The 24,252-nt window shown below is 37.2% G+C and overlaps 1 protein-coding gene across 1 annotated transcript; it reads left to right on the top strand.

Annotated features, from left to right (window-relative positions):
- Positions 1-5,614: 5,614 nt before the first annotated feature.
- Positions 5,615-8,974, top strand: LOC124363545. Its single transcript, XM_046818795.1, has 3 exons — positions 5,615-5,682; positions 6,453-6,701; positions 8,884-8,974. The coding sequence occupies exons 1-3, from the start codon at positions 5,615-5,617 to the stop codon at positions 8,972-8,974; spliced, it is 408 nt and encodes a 135-aa protein (XP_046674751.1).
- Positions 8,975-24,252: the final 15,278 nt, after the last annotated feature.

The raw sequence follows: 24,252 nt of genomic DNA, 5'->3' as shown, positions 1-24,252 counted from the left end.
ATTCCTCGTGATGAATTAATTGCCCGTAATTAATGGATTCGGCTGTGCAGATACAGGGAAGTCCTTGAAAAATTAAGAAACGCAACAAAAGCAATACATCCAAACGTGCTGACAAAATGTATTGATAATGATGGCCTTCATTTTCGAACATCTATTATAAAAAGGTGCGTACGGTTGGCCCAACCTGATTAATTTTGCTTAAAACTAAGTAATGTATTATCCGAATAAAATCGTATTTTTTTGGTTACGTATTTTCCTGTTTTATTTTAGACTTTGAGATTATATCAATTTTTCTCAGAAATTTAAATTCTCTACAAATAATGTTTGTTGATTTTATGTATTTATTACCAATTTAACAAAGTTTGTTGTAACATCAAACCTTAAAAAAACATTGTTTCGATGCCCCCAATTTTTTTTGCATTTAAACCCTGAAATCCCTAAAAAAAATACTACAGGTACAGGTATTCTGAAACCTATTTTTATTAGCTTTATTCAGGTAAAAATACATAAGAATCCACGATAATTTCTTACTTAATTAACCTTTCCAAAAATTCAGTATGGCTTTATTTTACTCTTTAGCCCAGGAATTCTGTCGAAATCTTTCGCTAGCTGTAACTCCGCTAACGAAGCGTTTTCGGACCTATAGTTTTATATCGAACATTTTTTCATTATTTTTTACTAGTACAATTGAGCTGATAGAAGTGGGGGGAGAACTTCCATGAAATCACCCTGTATAGAACGTAACCAAATTAATCATGTATTACATTGTATTTGTATTCAAAATGTTTTAATTTATGTTTTTATCAGCCTTTTCTAGAAGGTGGGGATATAAAATCCCCCGAAATATATAGAAGTGAAAATTTTTTGTTTGTTTTTTACCATCTATCCAAACAGTGATTACTAGTATTATTATATATATATATAATATACTATATATATATATATATATTGTAATGGTAGCACATTCAACCCGGACGAAGTAAGAGATCCGGGTTTGCGGGTTCAAGTCCCGGCGGAGCAAGTACTTTTTGGTGATTTAATGCTTTATTGAAATGATATATATATATCGCTCTTAATATAGATAGTGTTTACACTATTTTATATGGTAGTGGAACCAAACACATTTGAAATCACAAAGCCTGCATATTCTAACGATAATATTGTAACAGCTATGTTTATTGATATTGCATCGCTAAAATGAAGGCACTGAAAAATCGTTTAAACAATTACATATTAATGCCTTCCCGATTTTAATTTAAAAAACTTATTGCTAGAGTTTTAAAATACGACCTACACATAACACCAGGGAACTTGATTGTTTTCCGGTGGCATCCCTTTGAAGGAAACTGAAGATTATCAACTAATTATAAAAGTATAAAAAATCTTCGCCATCTATAACTTGAGATGGGTGAATTGAAACTCAACGGGATTATCACAACACGATTTTCCAAGGAATTATACGTTTTTTATAATAATAATAACCATCAAGCTTTTCATATGCGTTCAAGACTATAAATGTAAACAACTTGAAAATAGCGGTCAAATTAATTAAGCATGTCTGTGATTGTTCTGTCACGAAACACCGTTTACACAAAACATGTTATTACATATATCAGGCTTTTTCAAGTATAGCCTAATATTAATTGTGTTTGCTGTAATGCAGCTTTAGAGACCAAGATGGGATTTTCACAACTTTATATACAAGAAGAAATTTGTGAAATAAGAATAGGCCTATTTATGTTATCGAATAACAAACGAAACTCACTTTAGCATTTATAATATTAGTTAAGATTCAATTTTACTTCCACAAAATCTAGTTATTATGAATCTCTGGATTCATTAACGGCGTTTTTGCTTGGCTTAAATAGAACTTCATTTTAAAACCAAACTCTACGTAGGCTTACATAACAATTGGTGACCGACTCCAAGATGGAACGTCTATCGGTCTACACCAGAGCGTTAAAGATTTGTGAAAATGCCATGAAAATCTTATAACTAAAGGCAAAATGGGAAATTTAACCAGTCTAATTTTTATAATATAACAGTCTATAACTAAGTTTCCATTCTTGTTACACTCTGTATAGACGAATGTCTTGAAGCGGCGGGACGGGTCAGGATAGTCGAGTTACGCGGATTTCTCCAAACGATCATAAACTTACTTTCAGAGATGCTACGAGAATTATTATTTTATTGTTTATAGGAAAGTAATGAGCTTATGCTGTTGAAATTAACAAAGTTTTACTATTTAAATCTTTTTAGAGAAAAATTCGTTTTTTATGGGGATCTAAAATAAACTGTGATTCGTAAAGCTGGGTCTACATAACAATATTGTTGCAATTTGTAAATTTTGTGTTTAGTATCAAAACACTTGATTCATAACTAAACATGAATGAAAGCTTAACAACACGATGCATGCAATATAAAAAAAGTGAAGACTAATACTAATACTAAACATGTAAATAAAACGTGTACTTTACAGCTCTCTCAGACCAATTCATAGTCCTCAATGAAATAGTCCCAAAAGATATTAATTGAAGACCAAACGTCGCGTTGGGTAGAGGCGATCGATATTGGGTTTGGAGAATATTTTGGTTAAGTTAATTTCATAACGGCTTTAATACAATATCTCTAAATACGGAAAAGTAAACAAATTATATAAATAAAAAATATATTCTAAACCCAAAATTGGTAGATATATATGTCCACCCGTCTTCTTAGTCCTGCTAAATTGAACTGTCGTACGTTTTTAATAATGCATTAGTGTCATAAATGTTTGGCACTTTCTCAGATCCTTCGAAACATGAATAAATTTACTTGCGCCATTGTTGCTTTGACAATGAACTGCTGACAAAAATTGCACCAACAAATTCGATGTTGCTCAGGACTTTGGCAGTATCAGCCAATTTACAATTGATAACATATTGGCGGATTTAGCTGATACGATATTGAGCTATACCAATAAACAACCTGAAACAATATTGAGTTTTCCTCCCGCAATAACAACGTTAAACTTCATTAACGCTCTTACTTTTATCGTAACGCTAAGAGAGGTGTGTCGTTTTAGTTAAACATACATACCCGTCCAAACGCTTTTTAGGTTTTCTTCTAAAGTAAAATCTTTTACAATACAATTTCTAACCCTGCTTCAACCAAAAATTGTCTCGAATAAACGAATCAATGCCTGCCTGCCCCACTGTAGTATCAGTGACGAGTGAAGTGACTGATAAACGTGACGTGTTATCAGTGATTAGTCTAGTCAAGTTATCATGGTGTCCGTGTTGGGTCTTTCGGTTCTCCTTGGCCTGGGGCTGATGTTTCAGGTAATAGCAGTATATTATTTGACGTGTATTTATATACACTGTTCTGGACTAAAAGTTATTTTTTTAAATCTACTTTGTGGCGAATTATTATGCTTGACTGCGTGTATACGTGACAAAAACTATGCGTAGTTTTGTCTTCGGTTTCTTCAAACTCACGTGTTTCCGTGATAAAATGCAGGTAAATAAAAAGTATCTCATATAAATAATATACTCTTCAGTTACATGAGAACGTTTTTGTACAAAAAAAACTAGACAGGATTTGGGTTTTAATGTATAAATAGGCTACCCAGTTGTTTCTGAGAATAAAATTCAGGTAGATCAACTTACTTCAGATAAACAATAACACCTTCATGCGATACGAGATTTGTAACGACTTTAGGACAGCCGGAGTAGTAGCAAGGGCTGCCCACCACAGTCAGTGTATAGTAAGTTCTCTTACATCACAGGTGACTTCTTCGCACGTACAAGTATAAACTAGGCTTGTTTAGATTTTTATTTACTCTAAAACTTGTTTGTTTATGTAATTAAGATTATTTAGACCAGATAGTATTCGCATTAATACTCGTATATTACTGCTGTAATAAATGTTTGAAAATACACACTGTTAAATAAAAAAAACAAAAGCTTTTATTTGCAATCGTTTTCTCAGTAATATAGTCTTTCCTAGAACAACTCAAGTCAATTGATGGTCTAACTAAGTACTAAGTAAAAAGATAAAAGTACAATAAAACAAAAACACAATTGATTTTTATAAAGTTAAAGGCTCATTATTTATATTTATTTACTCACTTAAATACTCGCTTACCTGGTTTAACCCAATGTCACATAAAATCTTATACATAACATTAGTAAATCTAAGAGAAGAAGTCACATTTCAAACATTGCATAACTTTAGATCTAAATGAACTACACGAACAGGTTATTTTAGGTAAATGGGGAGATCGTTGTACAATTTCGGGCCGAATTATGAAGAGTTTGCTCTTCCTATTTCACGTTTTCCCCTTTGAACAAGGACGTAGCCAGCGAGGGGTTCTAAGGGGTCCGGACCCCCTCCCCCCAATTTTTCAGTTCCTTCTTTAGCAAATAACTATTATTATTTAAATAATTCAGTATTACTGACATGTACTGCTGAAATATCTTTCTTAACATTGAAATAGGTCAAGAACATTTTAAGGAACAAAATGGGGAATGAGCACTTGTTTTCATGACTGCGATTGTTTTACTTTCTGTCCACTACGGGAAAATATCAGTCTTGAATCACCCAAAATCCTTTCCTGGCTTCGTTCCTTGCCTACAAAAATTTGATCAGATAACCATGGCAGGTGCTGGGTTTGCGAGACCTCCTCTCGAAACAAAAACCTCTCAGTCAGGTAATGGGTAGAGGTGTGACAGGATCTTGTGGATCAAACATCATGTCAACATCATACATGCGGCTTCCATTATTAAGTTGACAGCATTACAATAAGATGATTCGTGTTTCGAAACAGTTTCACGTTGGAAACGAATAGCAGAGTTCTGAAGTCTTTGAATTCTATCTACGTTTGCTGTTGGGGTATACAGGATAGCAATAGTAAAAGAACAATAAACCAACAACTGCATAAGCATAAAGCCTAGCGAATTCCGGCAACATTCGTTTTTTTTAGCGTATACTTATTTGAAACAAGGTTTTTTATTGTCTCTAAACCGTTTGACTCCACAATAAAGTTTACGTGACAAATAACGTGCAGGTTTTAGGTTTTAAAATGTTTATAAACTTGATCGTAGTTAACGATTAAATTATGGTAAATCAAATTGTTTTTTTTTAATGATATGTAGAAATTTTCTAAAATATATATAACGCACATTACATTTTATTCACATTTTTCTATTGGCAGTCCACAGCCATGGAATTTTTGAAGCTTAACAGCCAAAGAAGCATGATTGTTTAAACCGCAGTAGTGTAACTGAATTACATTATTGGCAGTCGCTTGTACTATAATTATTGTAGCCATGAAGATTTCAAATCTTACAAAAGCCATTATAACTTAGATCCGTGACAGAGATCGAACAAATTATACTCAATTAAATTAGTCATATTTAAAGAGAGAGAGAATAATCGGGTATCGGGGAGGGGATTATTCTAAAATGGGGACTTCCGCGTTGTCACGAGCCAGGTCAGGCAGCCGCTAGAAGTGCCTTCCCACCGTTCTCGAGTAACTGCACCACCGGAGTGACCAAACATTGCCGCAGCTGAATTGAAGGCGCAGCTACTCTCGCAGATACCGAGAACTCTAAGCGGATACAGCCGAATTGCTATGACTAGATCTAGTATTCGTGGCACACTGCAAACCAGACATCGTGTGCTGCCTGGGTTGGCCGCAAGGTTAGTGACACTTCCATAAATTCAACATTCTACACAAACAGCTACTTACAATGATCTTCAACTGTCTGGTAAAAGAAAAGGTTATCACTACTATTTGATAGTGTGTTCATTATATGGTATTTTACAATATTTCATGACATCTTGATCATGGACTATATGTCTGATAATGAACTATCGCATCGTTGCAGTTCTGTTGTACCCGACATTAACAAGGTTTTAAATCTTAAACAAGAGAGTATTCTTAAGATTGACAACACACTGAAGTGTGTCATATCCACCATTAACGAAGGTTTTCGAGCTAAAAAGTCAGAGAATACTTTATTTTGTAGATTGAGACTGTAACAACTTAACTATAGATAAGGCAATGGTCCGCTCTTATTATCCGAGTTTAAGCTTATATCCAGAGCTCCAGGCTCCAGACAGGTAGGCGGAAACTTTTTGTCCTCTCGGTGACAGCTTCTCTGCGAAGAAGCAGAATGACTCGGGCAGTTTTGCGTTCAGCTGTTAGGCTGGTACTAATAAAAACGGACCTAAATGCGTCGCGTTTAATGCGTCGCGTTAACGCCAAAGTTCGGCGCATATAGTTTTGGCTACTAGTCCAGACTAAACGGACGCAAATGCGTCGCGCTGTTTTTCGTCAACGCCCCGCTGGCCAACTATACAACGCAGAAACCGCCACGTTGCTTCCTTTATCACTTTATTCCAAGTTGCCAATATGGATGCAGTGTGCAGATCGAGCTGTAGGTATCACTAGAGAGTATTTGATGTAGATTGGAAAAGACCAAAGGCAGGATTGAACGTTGGGTACCGTTCCCGTTCTACTGCAACAGATTGACAACAGGTGCTTTCATGATTTTGAGAAGCACAGACAACAATATGAAGAATTTTTACCAATATTACAGGATGTCTGTTAGCTCATTTGATGAACTTTTACATCTTGTCAGTGACGGTCTGATGAAGAAAGATACCAACATGAAAAGGAGTATTGAGCCAGCTGAAAGACTTGCTATAACCATCAGGTAAGCCGTTTATGGGTTAAATCGAAGGGTAGATCCATGTCAAGTGTTCCAGCAGTGGTTGCTTGACATTTTCAGAAACATTAATATTTGGTAGATCCATTTTGAAATGGGGACCCTATTTGTTTTTGCCCGCTAGCCTGTTTTCGCCTTTGCAAGCATCCCCCCAAATATAAGGAACTGACCCTACCAAATAAAATTTTTTCTGAGATTATCAAGCAACCAATATTGTTTTCCCTGGACCTTGGGATGGATTGACCCTGAAGTGGTTTTAAACATTTAGTGTATATTATTATTTTTTCCTTCTAGAATAATGTTTGTTTGAAGTAAGGGTTATATAAAAAACGCAAAAACAGTTCTGGAATATGTATTAGTTTTAGTTTAATGATTCTTTTAACATAGTATTATAAATATTTCTATCAGGTGTACAATATGTAACATCGGATATTGATAAAAAAATACAAATAAGAGCCTCGTTCAGTTTAAATTGCAGTCAGACACTTACAAACACAATAGGTACGTTGTAATCATTTTGTGATACATTATAATCACTAGGTTAACATATTTTGGTAAACTTAATGTAACTGATTTTTATGTATTGATTACGGAACAACATTAAATTTCATTTACCTCAAATTGCTCTGAAAGTTAGCAGACCAATTTTGACCGAGTTATAAAATACAACCTTTTTTCTATATATTTGTAATGAAGGAACAATGTAAGCCTATAACATTTTCCAATAGTTATAATTAGGTTAGTCTTTTGTAAACAGATAAACCTACAAACAATAGTAAACTAACCACATATTACAAAATATGAACTACTATTAAGTAAGTAAAGAATTGTATGACCAAGAAGTTTCAGTTCTGCACAAACACACTGGGAAGTTAATTACAAAATTGTCATTATTCCACAGTTAATCGGAATACTACTTCCTTACTACTTCTTCTTACTAGAAGATGGTTCAATTCCCGGGTTCACGGAAAAATGTACAAATTCTGATATGTTAAATGGTTGGTTTTGAGTGTTGTCACTGGAAGTGGCATTAGAGCATTCGGTGTTTTTCGTCATAGTCCACCGATTATTGATGGTGTGGTCGGAGTCGGAGTTGTGTATGGTGAATTTATGCCCGAGAACATTAATGGTGACGCAGATGTGTAGTCCATCATTGGGTACGCACTGGCACTGGTTCCTGAACTCGTGTTTGGTTCATAATAGCATTTCGGAACACTGCAGTTAGTTGCATCCTAACATCAAAGGCAGCAAGTGGTGGTAGGCTGTCCATAACAGGAAGAAAGGACATTAAAAATGCCTTGTTCCCAGATTTATCTGAGCTGTTAGCTGAGGAAGTGTTCGCTCTTTGAATGGCGATGCTTTCTTGCATCAATGATGTAATGTTTTTTTGAAGCTGATGTCAAAGTTCTCTCAATATTAGTTCTTTTTGACACACGTTCTTGTCTCTTCTGACGTTCAACTAGTGACGAATTTGAAACGCTGTCAGCACGGTCATTGTCATCTGCATTAGTTGTTTCTACTGTTTCTACTGCTTCTTGTTCAGATATAATGTGTTCAAGGGGTGGAATATTTGATACGTTCTTGTCATTGGGCTTCATGTAAGGTGTCAAAAAAGACAGTTGGTCAAAGAAAATGTATTTCTTTTTTTTTTGTTGCTGGAGCTCCAGTCTCATTTTTCTTTAAAATACGTAGTTCCCGAACGAAATTGTCACGCAAAGTCTTCCATTTTTTTCATCATATCTTTGCCTAAAACAAACGGAGCACTTTTAGAATCATATAACTGTATACTTGTCACAGGTTTAAAGCAGGTAATTATAATATAACATTTCTTGTTTGATTATAGTGTATTAGGGACATATTAAGGGTCATTCCTTGTAAAATCATCAGAGTGGGGTTTCTTGACTGTTTTATTTTATTTTAATATTTTTATCACGACTTCTACCGCAACTTCAGGAGATCAACACAATTAAAGAAAAGATTATACTATACTAAAAGGTTATACTAAAATCCCCTTCTGTTCTGACGTTAATTTTACAAGAATTAAGTAAATTGTTTTATAATGTAAGACTTAAAAGCGTGTAAATCTACACATCTACAAAGACGGCAGTATCAATGTCTTATATTAGATAGTTATATTATGTTTCGCTTATATTTACGTTATATATTTTAGGTATTTGGGCTGTGGAATGAACTTCAGTGACCTTGAATTCGAATATCAAGTATCAAGAAAAACAATACGTCTCGTTGTTGAGGAGACCTGAGAAAACAATTTCGGGAAAACTGCAGTCAAACTGAAATGCCAATCCCTACAAGTGATGAATGGGCTTTTGAAGGCAACGGAATATGAGAAGTTTAACCAACTTCCCAAATTGTGTTGGTGCCATTGACGGCAAACACGTGCGGATACAATGTCCACCAAGTTCAGGTTCACTATACTACAACTTCAGGAAGTATTTTTCACTTGTATTGTTTGCAGTCAGCGACGCACAGTGCAACTTCACTGCAATAGATGTTGGTGCATATGGCCGGGAGGGCGATTCCCACAATCTTCAAAAACTCAAACTTTTACAAAAGACTGAATGCCGGCCAACTGAACCTCCCAACAGAGAAACCGCTTTCCCACCAGAAGGCCCCACAGTACCTTTTCGTATTTCTTGGCGATGAAGCTTTTGGTTTAACTACACGTGTGATGCGCCCTTACCCACAGAAGAAACTCACAAAAGAGAGAAGTGTATATAACTATAGGCACTGCAGAGCCAGACGTACAGTTGAATGCGCATTTGGAATTATGAGCAACAAATGGCGAGTAATGCATTCCTGTACTCCTGGTGAACCCGATCTTTGCAACGAAAATCATTCAGTCTTGCTGTGTATTGCATAATTATGTAAAAAGGCGGGATGGTTACATTTTTTGAAGAATCGCTTACATGTGACATGGATTGCTTTGGTCGGAGCAGCAGTAGGAAGTGGTCGTAGTAACGGACTTGTAGTAAGGGACTTGTTCTGTGAGTATTTCAATGGACCAGGAGCCTTAAACTGGCAAAATCAATATGCCTAAGCACAATCACTTGAAAAAGTAGGACATAGTAAAAAGAAGAAAATGTAAACTTAGAAAAAGTAATAACAATATTATTTCCTATGTAATAAAATTTAAAATAAAAAGTTTTGTAATTGACTACTTTGAATACATCCTGTTATGTTATTGTAGCTCCTCTCAAATTAGACCTTTGTATCATAATCTAGTGTCAGTTTCTATAAACAGTATTGATCAACTCGTGAATAGGTTTAGTGAAGGTTGGCAAGGAAGAACAGTGACCTTGGACGACTCATAGCGCAGAAATAGACTTTTCACCCCTCCCCTTTCTACCAACCTACCGCCGGCGCGACGGCGACGCCGGCGCCGGTGCCGTCTGGGCTAGCCATGCGTCGTAAACTTCGATATCTACAGCAGTAGATTTTTTAAGTGCCAAAAACTGTGATCATGTACGCAATGGCACAATTAAATTACTAATGTTCTTTACAATACGTAACAAATAACAACGTTTAACATACATTTCAATATTTAAACCTTTTACGTCAAATAACCACACAATTAAACAAATAACCATATAATCAAACCGTAATTTAAGGAAAGAGATGATTTCAAAACGGTGTTAAGTTATTATCACAACAAAGTTGTAATTTCATTTTGTCTTAATATACTTCCCATATTTATGTAACGGTACTATTATTAATTATTGTCTTTCGTTACTATTGTAAAACAACAAAGATAGTTAGTTGTACTTGGTGCTTAGAAAAAATATGTTTTACATCATTACACCTTTGTTTATAAATATATCAAACTTAGTTTACCTGCTTCGTCCTTCATTTGGGGAGTCATTTCCTCCCAGTTGTCGTGCACAGCTGCTCCCTACCTCCATCCAGCACTGAGCTTTAACATTTCTGTTTGAATATTCTTTTGACTGGACGTCATAAAGTGGAGGTCGCTTCTCTACTTCTAAGATGAACTTCTCAGTATCAAACATGTTGATGACTCTCACACAGAAGCACAATAACTAACTCACTCAAGACTGCGACTGCGGGCCAAACGCATCTAGCGTCCGTATAGTCCCGGCCCTAGCGTTGCGCAGCGCTATCTACGTCGCGCTGCTAACGTTTTTCCAGGGCTGGTCGCGTAAAAATGCGTCGACGCCGAGTTGGAGGGCAGCGTGCCCGCGTAGACTGCGCTCGTATAGTCGCTCAAATTGACTTGCATTGCCATCCAAAATTAAAAATAGCGCAGCGTATTTAACGCGACGCATTTAAGCGTCCGTATAGTACCAGCCTTAGAGGAGCTGTGGTGCAGTCTATATTTTCAGCATTCAACATTCTTTCTGTCAATTACAGCTTCCAAATATATACCCCTTATTAATACTATGTCTCAGGTCCAACTATCTTCCGTCTGCCAGAGAGCATATTCATACCGTCTTTCAAATCAATGTTATATACAGTGTCTCGTAACTCTCTGGACAAAGGTATACAACGTTATTGCTCAGGTCCAAGACAAACATATTTCCATCATATGAACATGGTCTCCGATGCTTAGTTTTTCCCATCTGTCTGTCTGTATGTGTTTTTTTAATTAAAAATAAATATCTCAAAAACCAATAAATTAAATTATACCAAATTTATCTAAAATTTGTATGATAGCAAAGGCCACTTTACTAAAAAAGAATATCATGATATTATCTTTACTATGTTCAAAATGGTGGCCATAAAAACTGTTTAAACTTTGGATATCTTAAAAAACCAGCAGTTTTTTTATCAAGAACTACAAGAAATAAACATTCTCTACCAGTTTTGGTATTCCACGCAATTTCTTGAGAAAAAACGGCTGGTTTATAAGATATTCAAAGTTTAAATGTTTTAATAGCCGCCATATTGAAAATACTAAAGATAGTATCATGCTAATTTTTTTCGATAGTTTGGCTTTGTTTATCATAAAAGATTTTTGAACCAAATTTGGTATAATTGAGCTTTGTTAGTTTTTAAGATAATTAATACTTTAATAAAAAAAAACAAAACATACAGACGGACAGATGAGAAACTAAGCATCGGAAGACCCATGTTCGTACGATGAAATATACTTGTCTTGATCTGAGCAATAACGTGGTATACCTTTGTCCCATAGAGTTATCGGGCACCAAATATAACTAAAAACTGTAGATATTACCATAGTTTAGTATTGAATCGGAGGTAATAATATTTTTCTCAACTCTACTGCAAGAAAATAATTTTCTCATTTATAGCAATCAATGTAATGTTTTAGGCCGCGTGTGAGGACGCTTCCAGTACCACTGCGGGTGTAGTTGCCGAGGTGCAGGCTGCTGCCCAATCTCGACTTTAACTTTATCAACGACGACCTGGAGGAGATCCGCCACTAATTTCTTTCCGCAGCTTTGGAAGACGACAACAACCGGTCCGCCGCTAATCTGAGCGTCGTTTCTGGATCAGCTCTACCTGCACGATCTGCCGTCCAACACAACAGGGTAACAACCTGTCGTGTCCTCCAGGAGATAAGGGAGGACCTCCAGGACACTTTACAGGACATGATAGTGGGAATTGAGTCCTGCGGGAATTTGTCCGAATGCTATGGAACAAATAGACTCCAGTATAGTTCGGTACGACGAGCTAAAGTCTAACGTGACCCAGATCTCCAAGAATTTGACCTCTCTCCTGGCCACATGCTCCTCACAGTATCCTGCACAGTCATGGGACCATGGTGACCTGTGTCTTCCAACAGGTGGCTAACGACCCACAGTCCTGCTCGCTCCATACTGGGCCGAGTTTCCAGGAGCTGAACCGTGCTGCGGGGGCCGAGCTTCTGCTTCTCCACTTTGACACCTTCCGCTGCTAACCAAGCGTCCCTCACCCTTCTGGGGTCCGTGAACCAGACCCGTTCTCCAGGAAGTTTGCGACCTGCAAGACATAAACTCTGTGGCATATTACGGATATCCCAGACTTGAGTTTCAAACTGATATGATTTACAGACGTAATAACTTAAGAATAAAACTGTTTTACAAATAAAAACACATTTATTTATATTATGATCCGAATACTCCTCACAGTAAACTAATATGGCTGAAGATACCTAGGTTTAGGATAGGGTATCTCTTAAACTATCAATAATTAATGTTTATGGAAAACTTCAAATAGACACTTGATTAATGTAAACTTATGATGGGAGCCAAACAAATCTTTGGCGGGTTTTGATACATGGTATCTGAGAACGGTTTTCATTTAATCCAGAATTACAAATATAACAGATAATCGCATAGAGAAGGATTCACTAAATTCAAATCTCAAATAATAACTCGACATTCCCATTTGGTTCTGGTTTCTTATAATTCCCAGGTTCCCTGAGGGATAATTCGCCTTGCAATCATCATATAACTACATTGTATAACGCAACTCTGGAAGTGTCTCAAAAGCAAGAATGAAGACATATACCGATTGATGATAACAACTAATATTAAACACAGTTTAGATTGAAAGACTTTGAAATTCTTATTTTTATCTTAACAATTAGCAAATTTGTTTAGAGTCGTCCTTTAATCGTGACTTACAATAAGTCCAATAATAGACAATAATTTATATTGCATTATTACATATAACGTATTTTTTTTTACATAAAATATCTTTTGTATAGTTATAAAACAAATATAACATTAAATAATAATAGTTAAATATCATCCTTTTTTGGAATAATTGTTTTTATCTTTAGCAACTCGGGTCTACGCACAGCCCCGCTTTTGTCTATGTAGAACTATTTTCTTAGAGCGCAAACCTTTTCACTCAGGCATATAAGATAATAATTTATTATAAGAAACGTGGTTACTTAATTGTATTTGTTTACTTTAGTAATAATAATAATTTGTAAGGGAATGTGTATATTTTCTATTTCTTTATTATTATTATAAATTCTTGTTGGAAATAAAGTGAATTCCATTCATTACTTTAAAAAGTTTAAAAACTTAGAACTCTTTGATATTGGCAAGTCTAAAGAAATAGTTAAAACATTTTAAAAGCTACAAAAATACAGTGTATATTAAAAGTATGTCAAATTTAGCATTTTGCGATCATAATATTTATTGTATAATAATACCTACCATGAATATAGTTATTAGTACTAATTGCCCTTACAATTGATTGAAAACTGAACAAAATTATACACTACATTTATACTTTTTATTTTATTTTTAAACAACTGAGCTAAGGAAATGGTCATTGATGTGCCATCTCTTAGTGTCAATTATTCAAGTTGACCTTAAAAGCGTTTTACAGTAGACTAATATTTTGGCCGATAAAAATGTTTTAAACTCATTTACTGACCCATGCATGCCTACAGTGCTATAGGTTAGCACATGATCTTCTATCCACTCAGTATAACTTAAAAAATTAGGAAGATTTCTTATACATATTTTATTTTACTTTTTAAGAGAAATAACACAAATATAACTGTTACATTAGACTGAGGCATACGAAGCAATGAGAAAGGGGATTCACGTTTTTACCCTCCATTCCGAGGACGAAAGCATGGAAACGAATATTGGAACATTCACATTGTTCAAATAAATAAGATTTGCAGTAGAATTTATAGACATATATTAGCCACATAATGGGGTTTAGGGGATGGGCTGACCGGATGATCCTCAATGAACTGGGACATTACATCCCCAGGGGTGACACTGTCTAGTGAAACTCAAGAACCAATTGGGGATTCCGAATCCAAACCAATGGTCATTTGGCCCTCGGATAGAAACGCTTTTTTGTTCTCTTAGGAATAAGAAGCTTTATACAGTTTGTATCTAGTCCTATAAGGACCTTATGAGCTGTTTCCAGAGTGAAAGGATATTCCTGGATGGGTAAGGTTTGGGGCCACCATCTGTCGAGATTCACGAGGTAAAATTTAGGGCACTAATCTCAAGTCATGTATCTCGTCGGAAGAAGGGAAAGCCAGCACTGAACCAGCCTCTACAGTCAAAGCAGACAGGGGATAGCACACATTTGACTCTGGAGGGAACGAACCCTACCAGTTCCAACAGACATCTCCCGCAGTAGTCTAGAACTATCGAATTACCCTTGCTTCCCCAGAATCTCGACATTTGCGGTTAGTGATGTGCCGCTCCTGGATACCTATAAGATTGCCCAGATTAAGTGACACATTGGTTTTGCTGTACCCAGTGTGGTACAGCTGTGTAAACCAGCCAGAATTTGAAATTTCTGGGGATGGACGCTTGTTCAGCGTCCTGCCATGAAGTAAACTGAACCTAAGGATCTAGGTTTTATTGCCCCGTTTTGTACACTCTGGCGGCATTGGTTTGCCCTCAGCGCAGCGCAGTAGTGGTGCCAGGACTAGTCCTCAACTGGTCTATCCGGAATTGTACCACATACAATGCTTTTTGTACTGACTGGGGTCTCCAATCCCACGGTGTGAAGCTACCCGTGCCTAAGGGATGCATTGCGCAATGGCAGTTCGTCACGAACGGAGCTCTTGGGGATTGAAGCGCTCCCCACTGCAAGCGTAAATAGCCTTATTTGATCATGCGGTGGCTCTGACTGGGTGGACCATTTTACTTCCTTGGTTACTCGTAGGACCTTTTATGAATTCTGAAATGAAAATACCCAACAAATCCTGATCTGGAAAGGTCAGGCAATTGCATCCTGCAGATTGGCTTTTATGTGTCTCAGCCTGTTCATCATGCTCAACTACCATCGACGAAGGATTCAGCATTTGGTGGTGTTGATGTGAGGTTGAGACTAGCTGAGGACGCGAGGTGTGTGGCAACTGATCATGGGGATCAAGATTCTTCAGGTCAATCTGCAGCACAGTAAAGCTGCTTCGGCTGTGTTTTGCAGACGCTTTTTTGGAGGAAGAAATTCGTGTGGCCATGATACAGCAACCCTGGATTTGTAGGGGTAAATAACAGGTCTTTCCATGACAGGAATCAATATTGTTTAACGCCCCATGTTAATAATGCCAGAGCTCGTAAAGCAACAAGGTGAACAAACATTTCCTGTTCTGGATTTTTTTTTCCAGGAATTTCTCCACTGTCATGCTGAATGGGGGCTGGCACTGACTAATCCTGATGATTTCAATCATCGTGGTCAAGTATTCAAAATATTTTATTGCGGACCCAAAAAAGTGTATTTGTATAGCAAATGTCAATTATTTAATACTTTTTACACACATGCCACATCGAACTCTCATTTATACATACATTTTTGAGACGTACACTCCCCCATTCCATCGCCATTTTTTCCCCGCCTCAATTCGAGATTAAGTCTTCTGGATTGTGCGGTCTCCCAGTAATACGCCATAAACTCGTTCACGCTATAAAACGCGTCCGACACTAGACAGCGTTTCAAAAGAGTCAAAAAGAGTAATGCTCTAAGCGTAGGCGAATTATTTATAAATTGTAGAGACTTGGCAAAGTCAATAATTATAATCTTTTTTAAAACTGCCCTGCACGACTCTATGAATTTAAATTTGGCGCTGATGCGTATCGCTCGCTTTTGAAGCTTGAACCGCTCTCAAAAATTGGTTACTCGCACATGCACCCCACAGCATTAGTCAGTAGGTGAGATGTGGATTGTATCTTCCATATCATGATGTGTATTCCCACAATCCTCCAAAGACATGGCTGCTTTGGTGGATCATGCTGGAAGGAGTGGTGTAGAATTGGTAATTGGTTGTGTGCTAACTTGCATAGTGAGGTGTGGGGTAGCACCAAACACAAACAGCAGAGATAAGTCGCTTCTAGACTATATAATCCGAAATCTAGTGAACACAAACGTGGGTACACGGCTGGCATGTGTCTGAAGAGCACTCCCTCTCGGATCATGCTCATACCATGCTTTAAAAATCCGAGACCTGAAACTTGAACCAAATTCAGTATAGAAATCTGATAATACAGACTGGGTATCATACAAGGAAAACCTAAGGATACATAGATAGAATCTGACTGTAGTAACCGGAAAACGGATTTACAATACAGTACAAGCTGGGACAAATCTGTAGACAGTCTGACTTCTGCAAATGTGGGTTTATTTGATTCCAGTTGTCCTGTTATTAACAGGAGGAGATCTAAAGTGGCCTGGTGGAGCTCTGAACTGGCCTCTTTGAGGAAGAGAGTCAGAGCTTTATTCAGGAGAGCAAAATCTTGGGGTAACTTGGGAGACCTACCATAATGCATTTGCACTGTAATAACCGCAAGCTTCGCAAGGCTAAAAGATTAGCCTGGAAGAAACTGCACATGACATTGACAGTGTGCAGGGTTGTGCAAGGCTTCAGAAGTTATTAGCAAAAACACCCCAACTCGTCGCTTGGTGGGCTCAAGGACGACCAAGGATAGATATATTGGTGAACTGGAGAGAGTTCTAAAAGTTATGATGGCAACACACTTTTTCGGATTATTATTTATGACAAGGATCAACCACTCAGCTGTGGAGTGTGACCTACAGGAAACGCAACTTACTAAAAATGGAGTTTGGCGTACATGTTAATATCCTTTAGAAGGATCGAGAGTGTGCGATTAACTCGTATAGTCTATATCCTAGCGGGTAACCAGAGTAGTGTTATATACCGTAGCAGTAGCCTGATAATGTCCTTTAGATGGATATTTATGTCCTCCTTTCTTCTTAAAAACCATGGAAGAAGATGATTGCTAGGTTTGTTTGGGAGGGACCTCTCTTGGAGTGCCATAGGACAGCGAATGAGCTTTTGACTACACATGCCCTTAGGTGATTGTCAATGCGGTCTCGAGGACGTGGTATTGGATGGTCAAATATGTTACTGAATAAGGGTCTTGGGTAGGTGTGAGTAAGGTGTGAGTCATGGCCTTACTCACAGGCAGGGTGGTTATTACCACTCTTTCGGGAGCAATCATTAGTGTAGGACTACAAGGAGCTGTCCCCAGGGTGGCGTCTTTTCTCCTTTTCTGTGGAACATAGTTGGACGGACGACCTGCTCGTGTCTTTGAACAGCAGTGGTGGCTTTGCACAGGGGTACGCAGATGACAATGTGATTTTTGTGAGTGGCCAAGTTCAACACAACAGTCACGGAATTGACAAATGTTGTTCTAGGATATGATGGGATGGGCCCTTAGTGTGAATCCCACTAAGGCTGCCGGGTTTGCCTTTACTAGGAGGCGTCAGTTGGAGGATATCGGTCTATTCTTACTGAGAGGCTCTTCCATTGAGTTAAAAGTCTGAGGTTAAATACCTGGGGGTAATACTTGATCGGGTCCTAAAACCAGAGACTCCATCTGGAAAGAGTTATCTTTAGACTGCAGATTAGCATCCCGATTCAGAGGAACATGATCTCTGATCAGATGTCACAAAAAATTGTTATTTGATAAACCCTTTATGATTGATATGCCTTTTAGGGAGGATTGGTCAGAGGGAAGGAAACATCTTCTATCAGCTGAGCTTAGATGGTTTAAAGATGATCATGAGGGGATCCCTGGGAACGAAAGAGCTGATGTCCTGGCCAACTTCAGCTCAGCGTCAAATATGATGGAACGTCAACCGTTTCTGTGGCATTTATAGGTGTGAATCGTTGTATCGAAATAGGTTCGCGCTAAACATGAGAGAAGGTGGAGGCTGCATCCGGTTCTGAGAATGAGCAGAATGATTCTACAGCCGCCTCCACCAAGGGTGGCGTCTGACCTTCTCTCACTAAGTAGAAGATCGACGTCTTCTCTGGTTATGGGTCTGATTAAGGGACATGATCACCTGAGGAAACATCTTCACAGAGTCGGCATCCTTCAGGAGGATCCGCTCTGTAGAATGTGTGATGAGCAGGATGAAACTGCCCGAACACTTGCTCTTTGATAGTCCTAATAACAAGGGAGCGGTATGCCATCTTGGGTAGTTTGAACAGGGGTGGTAAATTTCCCCAGGAAGACCTGATCGGTTATTTTCGGCGGTTTGTATAACACTGCTGAAACCGTAGACTGGTCGGCCTCAAGGTGTGCTTCCGGAGTGCGCAAAAGGCCCTTGAGGCTTAATTGCATGGCAATAGGCTAGCTGCCCCATAGAAGAAAAAGCCACATAGTAAATAAAATAAATAAAATTAGAAGGTTATCACTCTTTGAGAAAAAGCATGGTAGCCAAATTTAGCCTACTGTTAGCAAGCTGAGGTCCTCGGATAGTGTATCAACCTGTTTAATTAAAGTTAAACACTAAAAAAAATTTAACTTATAAATCACCGTAACATGTGAATGTATTTTAAAGAGGAGGTTTTATAGTGAGTCGAAATTTAAAAGTTAAGAATGAAATGGGAACGTTTGGTCCTCACAACAAATTTAGCACCAGCGGCTTTAGTTTTATTGATGATGTTTCTTTGTACATATAAAAACATCTCGGAGTATTTTGGGCGCAAAAATAGAATATTTCTTGTTTGCACACACAATATACAAATTATTTCTTTAGGAACAAAATGTTTATCTCATAATAATATCCTATAGTTAGGTTCCATCCAACAGAAATCTTAAAATTGTAAACTCGAAGTTCACGAGAATGGATTATAAAAAGACAAATAATAACATCCATTACTTTTATTTTTGAATTTCTTTATAATTCTTTACCCGTAACATTTCTTGATAGTAATTTAGACAATGGAATTTAAATTTAAAATGTCAAAATCAAAATCAAACAGTTTCCTAACTGAAGGAAAACTGAACCTTGTGGACTATATTATATAATTTGTTTGGCAAGAATGTACGTACACCGCAAAAGCTGATACATGTAAAAGGTTTGCTTTAGAGTGTTAAATGTTATTTTACCTTCTTGAGAAACTCATAATTTAAAAAAGGCTAATTCTTAGTTTTAAAAGCAAAATATTTTTCCTAGTATATTTTGAAGAATAGTGTACCGAAATAAAACCAACCAAAACTTTTCCTGAATATTGCTATCAATGTCATTGTGAATATTTAAGCATTATTTTAACATCATTATATTCAAAACTGACAACAACCAATAGCGTAGAACATTTTATTTTGATGTGAGGCGCCTTTCAGATATCTGTAAAGGCCTGAATCACGTAATTCAATCATCCATTACGAGGAATGACAAAGAAGAATTGTGGCCTAAATTATTAATTCAATAAAAATTGGCCCCCTGCGTAAAAACATCAGCTATGTTCTTGGGTATCAATTGTAGTCCAAATACTAACAAAAACAGTTTCAAATCTAGTTTTCCCACAAGTACCACGTGGAGAGGTGTTTTTTAAATTGTTCTATAAAAAAAGTGTAAAAACTAGATTACATCAGTTTTCTTAACAAAATTGTTTTTGGAACTACTATATACTTAAACACAACTGATTTTAGGTGTTAAGGGATTGAAACAGCGATGGGCCTTAGCTAAGTGGCAAACGAATATTAACAAAAACTCTCTCTCTGTGACATTAATTTGGAAGGGAAACCTACCTACATCATAAGAGTGACACAAGGCTAGTGGAACTATCTAACAAGGTATGCTTCTTTGATAAATCACTACAAATTAATTTTCTTTAAATTAAAAGGGGAGACTATTAGAATTAAAACCGGCAACAAAATAGAAACGGGGACTGTCTGTAAGACCACAACGTTGAGACAATAATTTGTGTAATAATTGATTAAAATAACAAGATTATATCAGTTCCAAACATGGGCATAACCTTATTAATTATTGGCAAATATTGCAAGGTGTGAGCAACGCCATATAACAGTGTCGCAATCAATTAGGTTGCATATAAAATTTCGAACATATTCTTTCTCTCAAACAGTTTCCCAAGCTCATTTCATTCTTTCGGAGATGATCCTGCGGTATAGTATAAAAACCAGTCAATCATAAAGTAAATACATTTTATATATAATCCACGGCAAACAAAAGAATAAATTGTTTTTCAGCATACTACGTATAGGCTACCATATACGCTCAGTCAAATTACGTGGATGGATATGGTACCATCATAGAACCCATTTTTGTGAAAATATTAATAGAAGGGAAGTTTCATGCAAAATTTAAAATATAGCAGATGAAATCTTTCTCAGGTGTATCTTATTACGTAATACATTTAGGCTAAATAGTTGTTCCTTAAGTTAGGTTTCATAGCAGTGTTTCAAATAATAAAAGTTCTTGTGAGCTTAGTGGAGGTTTTTTACACACGCAAGGAGATGCGCTGAAATCAAATCTTGGTCACCAATATTTAACATTGTCTTTCGACTCTACGTTTCTTTTACTATTATCCACTAATTGACAAAGTATCACATGTTAGTGATCTCATATGGGTATACTCAATTTGTATACAAATTTATATACTCTGCTGTTTTTATTTTATTCGCCATAGTTGTGATCTGGGGGGGGTGGGGGGGGGGGGGGGTGGGGGGGGGGGGGGGTGGGGGGGGGGGGGGGTGGGGGGGGGGGGGGGTGGGGGGGGGGGGGGGTGGGGGGGGGGGATGGAACAACCGCTAAGGGACGGTCATCGTCTTTAAACGTAATTGTCTCAATAACAGTCTTAATATAAACATAATATAAATCTGAATTTGTTTCCTATTTTATTTTCCTAATTATGTGAATTAAATTAAAAATTTGATTTTAAATTTCAAAGTTTATATGCCGTGGTGCAATTAACAGCAATTCTCAAAAACCAATTATAACACAATTTGAGTGTGAATTTTACGAGTTTACAAGTGGTTTTCCAAATTTTATATTTTCAGATACTTAACGTTACAAATAATTTATTAAATATTTCAAATAATAGAAAAAACAATTTTAAAGCTCACTATTTTTAACATGGAGCTCTTGAAAGAAACCAAGGTCATGGTCTAAAACCTTTTAGTACATAACTTCTGTAGAAAATATTTTTGAGTTGGGGTGGATTTTAATCAAATGGAATGTACGTTTTAAAATACTAAATGTGTATCTTTCACGCGGTTCCTTTAGTTTTTTGAGACAAGTTGGCTGGGCCCCATCGTTTAAAATAACCATTTATTTTTGATAAAACAAATTACGCTAGGCGCCTTGTCTTAGACGAATTTACGCCCAAATATGAACAAAGGTTCTTAGTACATGAATATAGTCCAGTATAGCCCACATACACTTTTGGAGCCACGGGAGGTGATGGTCACAGTCTATATAGTTGTAGGCTCGAATTATTGTCAGACGTCTTGCGGCTTGAATGTACTTAAACAAAAATTTATCTTGAACGTTTATATGATAAATGATAACAAGGATGGTTGTGGAGTGCCCTGTTAAAACAAGGGCGGAAGTCTTAGGTTTAAAATGTGTACAATTATTCAGGACATCTTGTAAAACTGGATCGATTACAACCAAAATGACACGTACGTTCTATATGATCCACCATAATCTTTATTCTACCATCAGTGGCAGTTGTCAGGTGTTTTTGAGGACGGACACGGGAACATTAACGTTGTCAGCACACAGTAATTAGTGATAGTAATAAGGGATGAGAATATAACCACTTAATCGTAATCTACGTAATTATAGTGAAAGTGATAAGGGATGATATTATAATCCCATAATTGTTATCTACCGTAACTATAATCGATTAGTGATAAGGGAAGGAGAATATAATCACCATAATCATCATCTCTAAACGTAACTACATGATAGTGATAAGGGATGATTAATTTAATCACCATAATTGTCATCTACCGTTAACTATAATGATGGTGATATAAGGGATGATAATATAATCTCCATGATTGTATCGACCGGTCCAGTGATTAACGACCATGGAATTGGTTGAGAGCTCCAAAAGGCCGAGGGAGACCAGACTTGTTACAGATCGGAACCTTCATTGATGCCGAAATGACCTAGAGGCTAAGACGTCCCAAAAAGCGAGAGGTGCTAGAAGGACAGGCTGCCAGTGCTAGAGTTTCTAGGAGTCTGTGCGCTCCCAGAAAGGGAAGGAGAGGGTGCCAGAAGGATACCCCGAGGTGTTGCTAGAGGACGGGCACTGCCCAAACTTCCTAAGTGCTGCGAAACGGGGACTTAGTGTGGCCGGAGGATTCTAGAGTCAAGAGCTTCAGACTTAAGAATTTTGCAAGAGATCGGAAAGGTAACAGAGGCCGGAGAATGTTTAGATGGCGAGGGTCTGTCACAGTCAGGTGAGGCTAGAGTTCCTAAGGGTCATTTAGGATTTTAGATTAAGGGATTTTAGATGTTGAGAGATCCCCAGACACGGGAGTTGTCAGAGCCTGGTTTCTACTAAAGGTCAGAGGCTGGTAGAGGGCGAAAGCCTACCAGAATAACGGGGGGATGCCAGTGGCCCAAGGCTATGAAGATGCTAGGATTTGGTCCTAGAAGCCCTTTGAGGGGCCCTGCCCAGAAGCCCGAAGGGGTCCTAAGTGGCCGAGAGCTTCACAGGCCGAAGAAATTCAGAGATCGGGGCCATCCCCTAGTCGCCGGAACCTTCCAGAGGTCGGCATGTGTCAGTGGCTGGAGCTCCATAGAGTTTGAGGTCCTAGAAGGACGACAGACGTTTACAGGCAATGGAGGGGTGTTTCAGTTTTAGTTTATTGTACAATCTGTAGATTTTACTTAACAGGTGGGGTTCCGTGGCGAAAGTTTAATTTATGTATTATGAACTGCAAGGGACAATCTACTAAAATCTTGTGGTCGGATGAGTCAAAAGTTATTTGTTTAAAAATCTTAAAATATACATTTCCAAATTTTTTACAAATTTCTGATAGATAACTGTAAAGTAATTTTTACAGCTGAAGTATTCTATAAATGTACTGATATTATATACCATGATAACTGATAATCCAGGAGCTAAAACCAATTTGCACTGTATCAGCACACAAACCTGATTTCGATAGAAGAACTTCCTCTTGAGAAAAGGGAATTGTCAACTGCGTGGTTTTGGCGGTAGGTCAGATTTGGATTGGTATGGAAAGGGTTTGAATACTGATTATATTTTCTCAGATTGTATTTTTCTTAGTAAATAATAGCGTTCATTTTTTTTAAAACTATGAAACCGGGACTATTTGGCCGGGGAAAAAGGAGGTGTGACTTTCTGGTCTTTATTAAGATGTCTAGAGGTGACATAACAAAAATGAGTTTACGTGTCTGTCGTGCGTGGTTCGGTTTTAGGGTGTCAGGCTAAGAAAAAAATTGATTCAATTAGAAAAAATTATCGTTTCATAATTTTAATCCTTTTGAAACCCCATAATTTGGGTTTTCTAGCAATACATAGCCGCAAATAATAATTTATTTCCATTCTTGGTGAAATGTCTCTATTAGTTTTTAAAAACCCAAGTTGTTGTGCTTTTACAGTGTAAAAATAACTCTTGACTCCAACTATGAATGTTATATTGGTAAAACAGGGGGGAGAGTTAAGTAAAAGCTAATAAAGCTAACCTTTCAGTGTTAATTTACCTTTTATTGTCCATATTTATATGTAAACCTGTAGTGAGTAGTAAATGCCAAAAAAAATTATATTTAAATCAATTCACATTAGAATTTTATAGATTACATTGCAATTCGTGAA

Source organism: Homalodisca vitripennis, chromosome 5 (assembly GCF_021130785.1).
Source record: "Homalodisca vitripennis isolate AUS2020 chromosome 5, UT_GWSS_2.1, whole genome shotgun sequence".
Taxonomy (NCBI): Eukaryota; Metazoa; Arthropoda; class Insecta; order Hemiptera; family Cicadellidae; genus Homalodisca; species Homalodisca vitripennis.
Note: the sequence above shows the minus strand (reverse complement) of the source record. Positions and strands in the feature narration are given on the sequence as shown.

Excerpts from the sequence above, each read along its gene's own strand:
- LOC124363545 (XM_046818795.1), top strand. The coding sequence starts at position 5,615 with ATGACTAGATCTAGTATTCGTGGCACACTGCAAACCAGACATCGTGTG. Across the intron at positions 5,683-6,452 it reads CTGCCTGGGTTGGCCGCAAG|ATTGGAAAAGACCAAAGGCA; the intron begins GTTAGTGACACT and ends TATTTGATGTAG. Across the intron at positions 6,702-8,883 it reads AGACTTGCTATAACCATCAG|GTATTTGGGCTGTGGAATGA; the intron begins GTAAGCCGTTTA and ends TATATATTTTAG.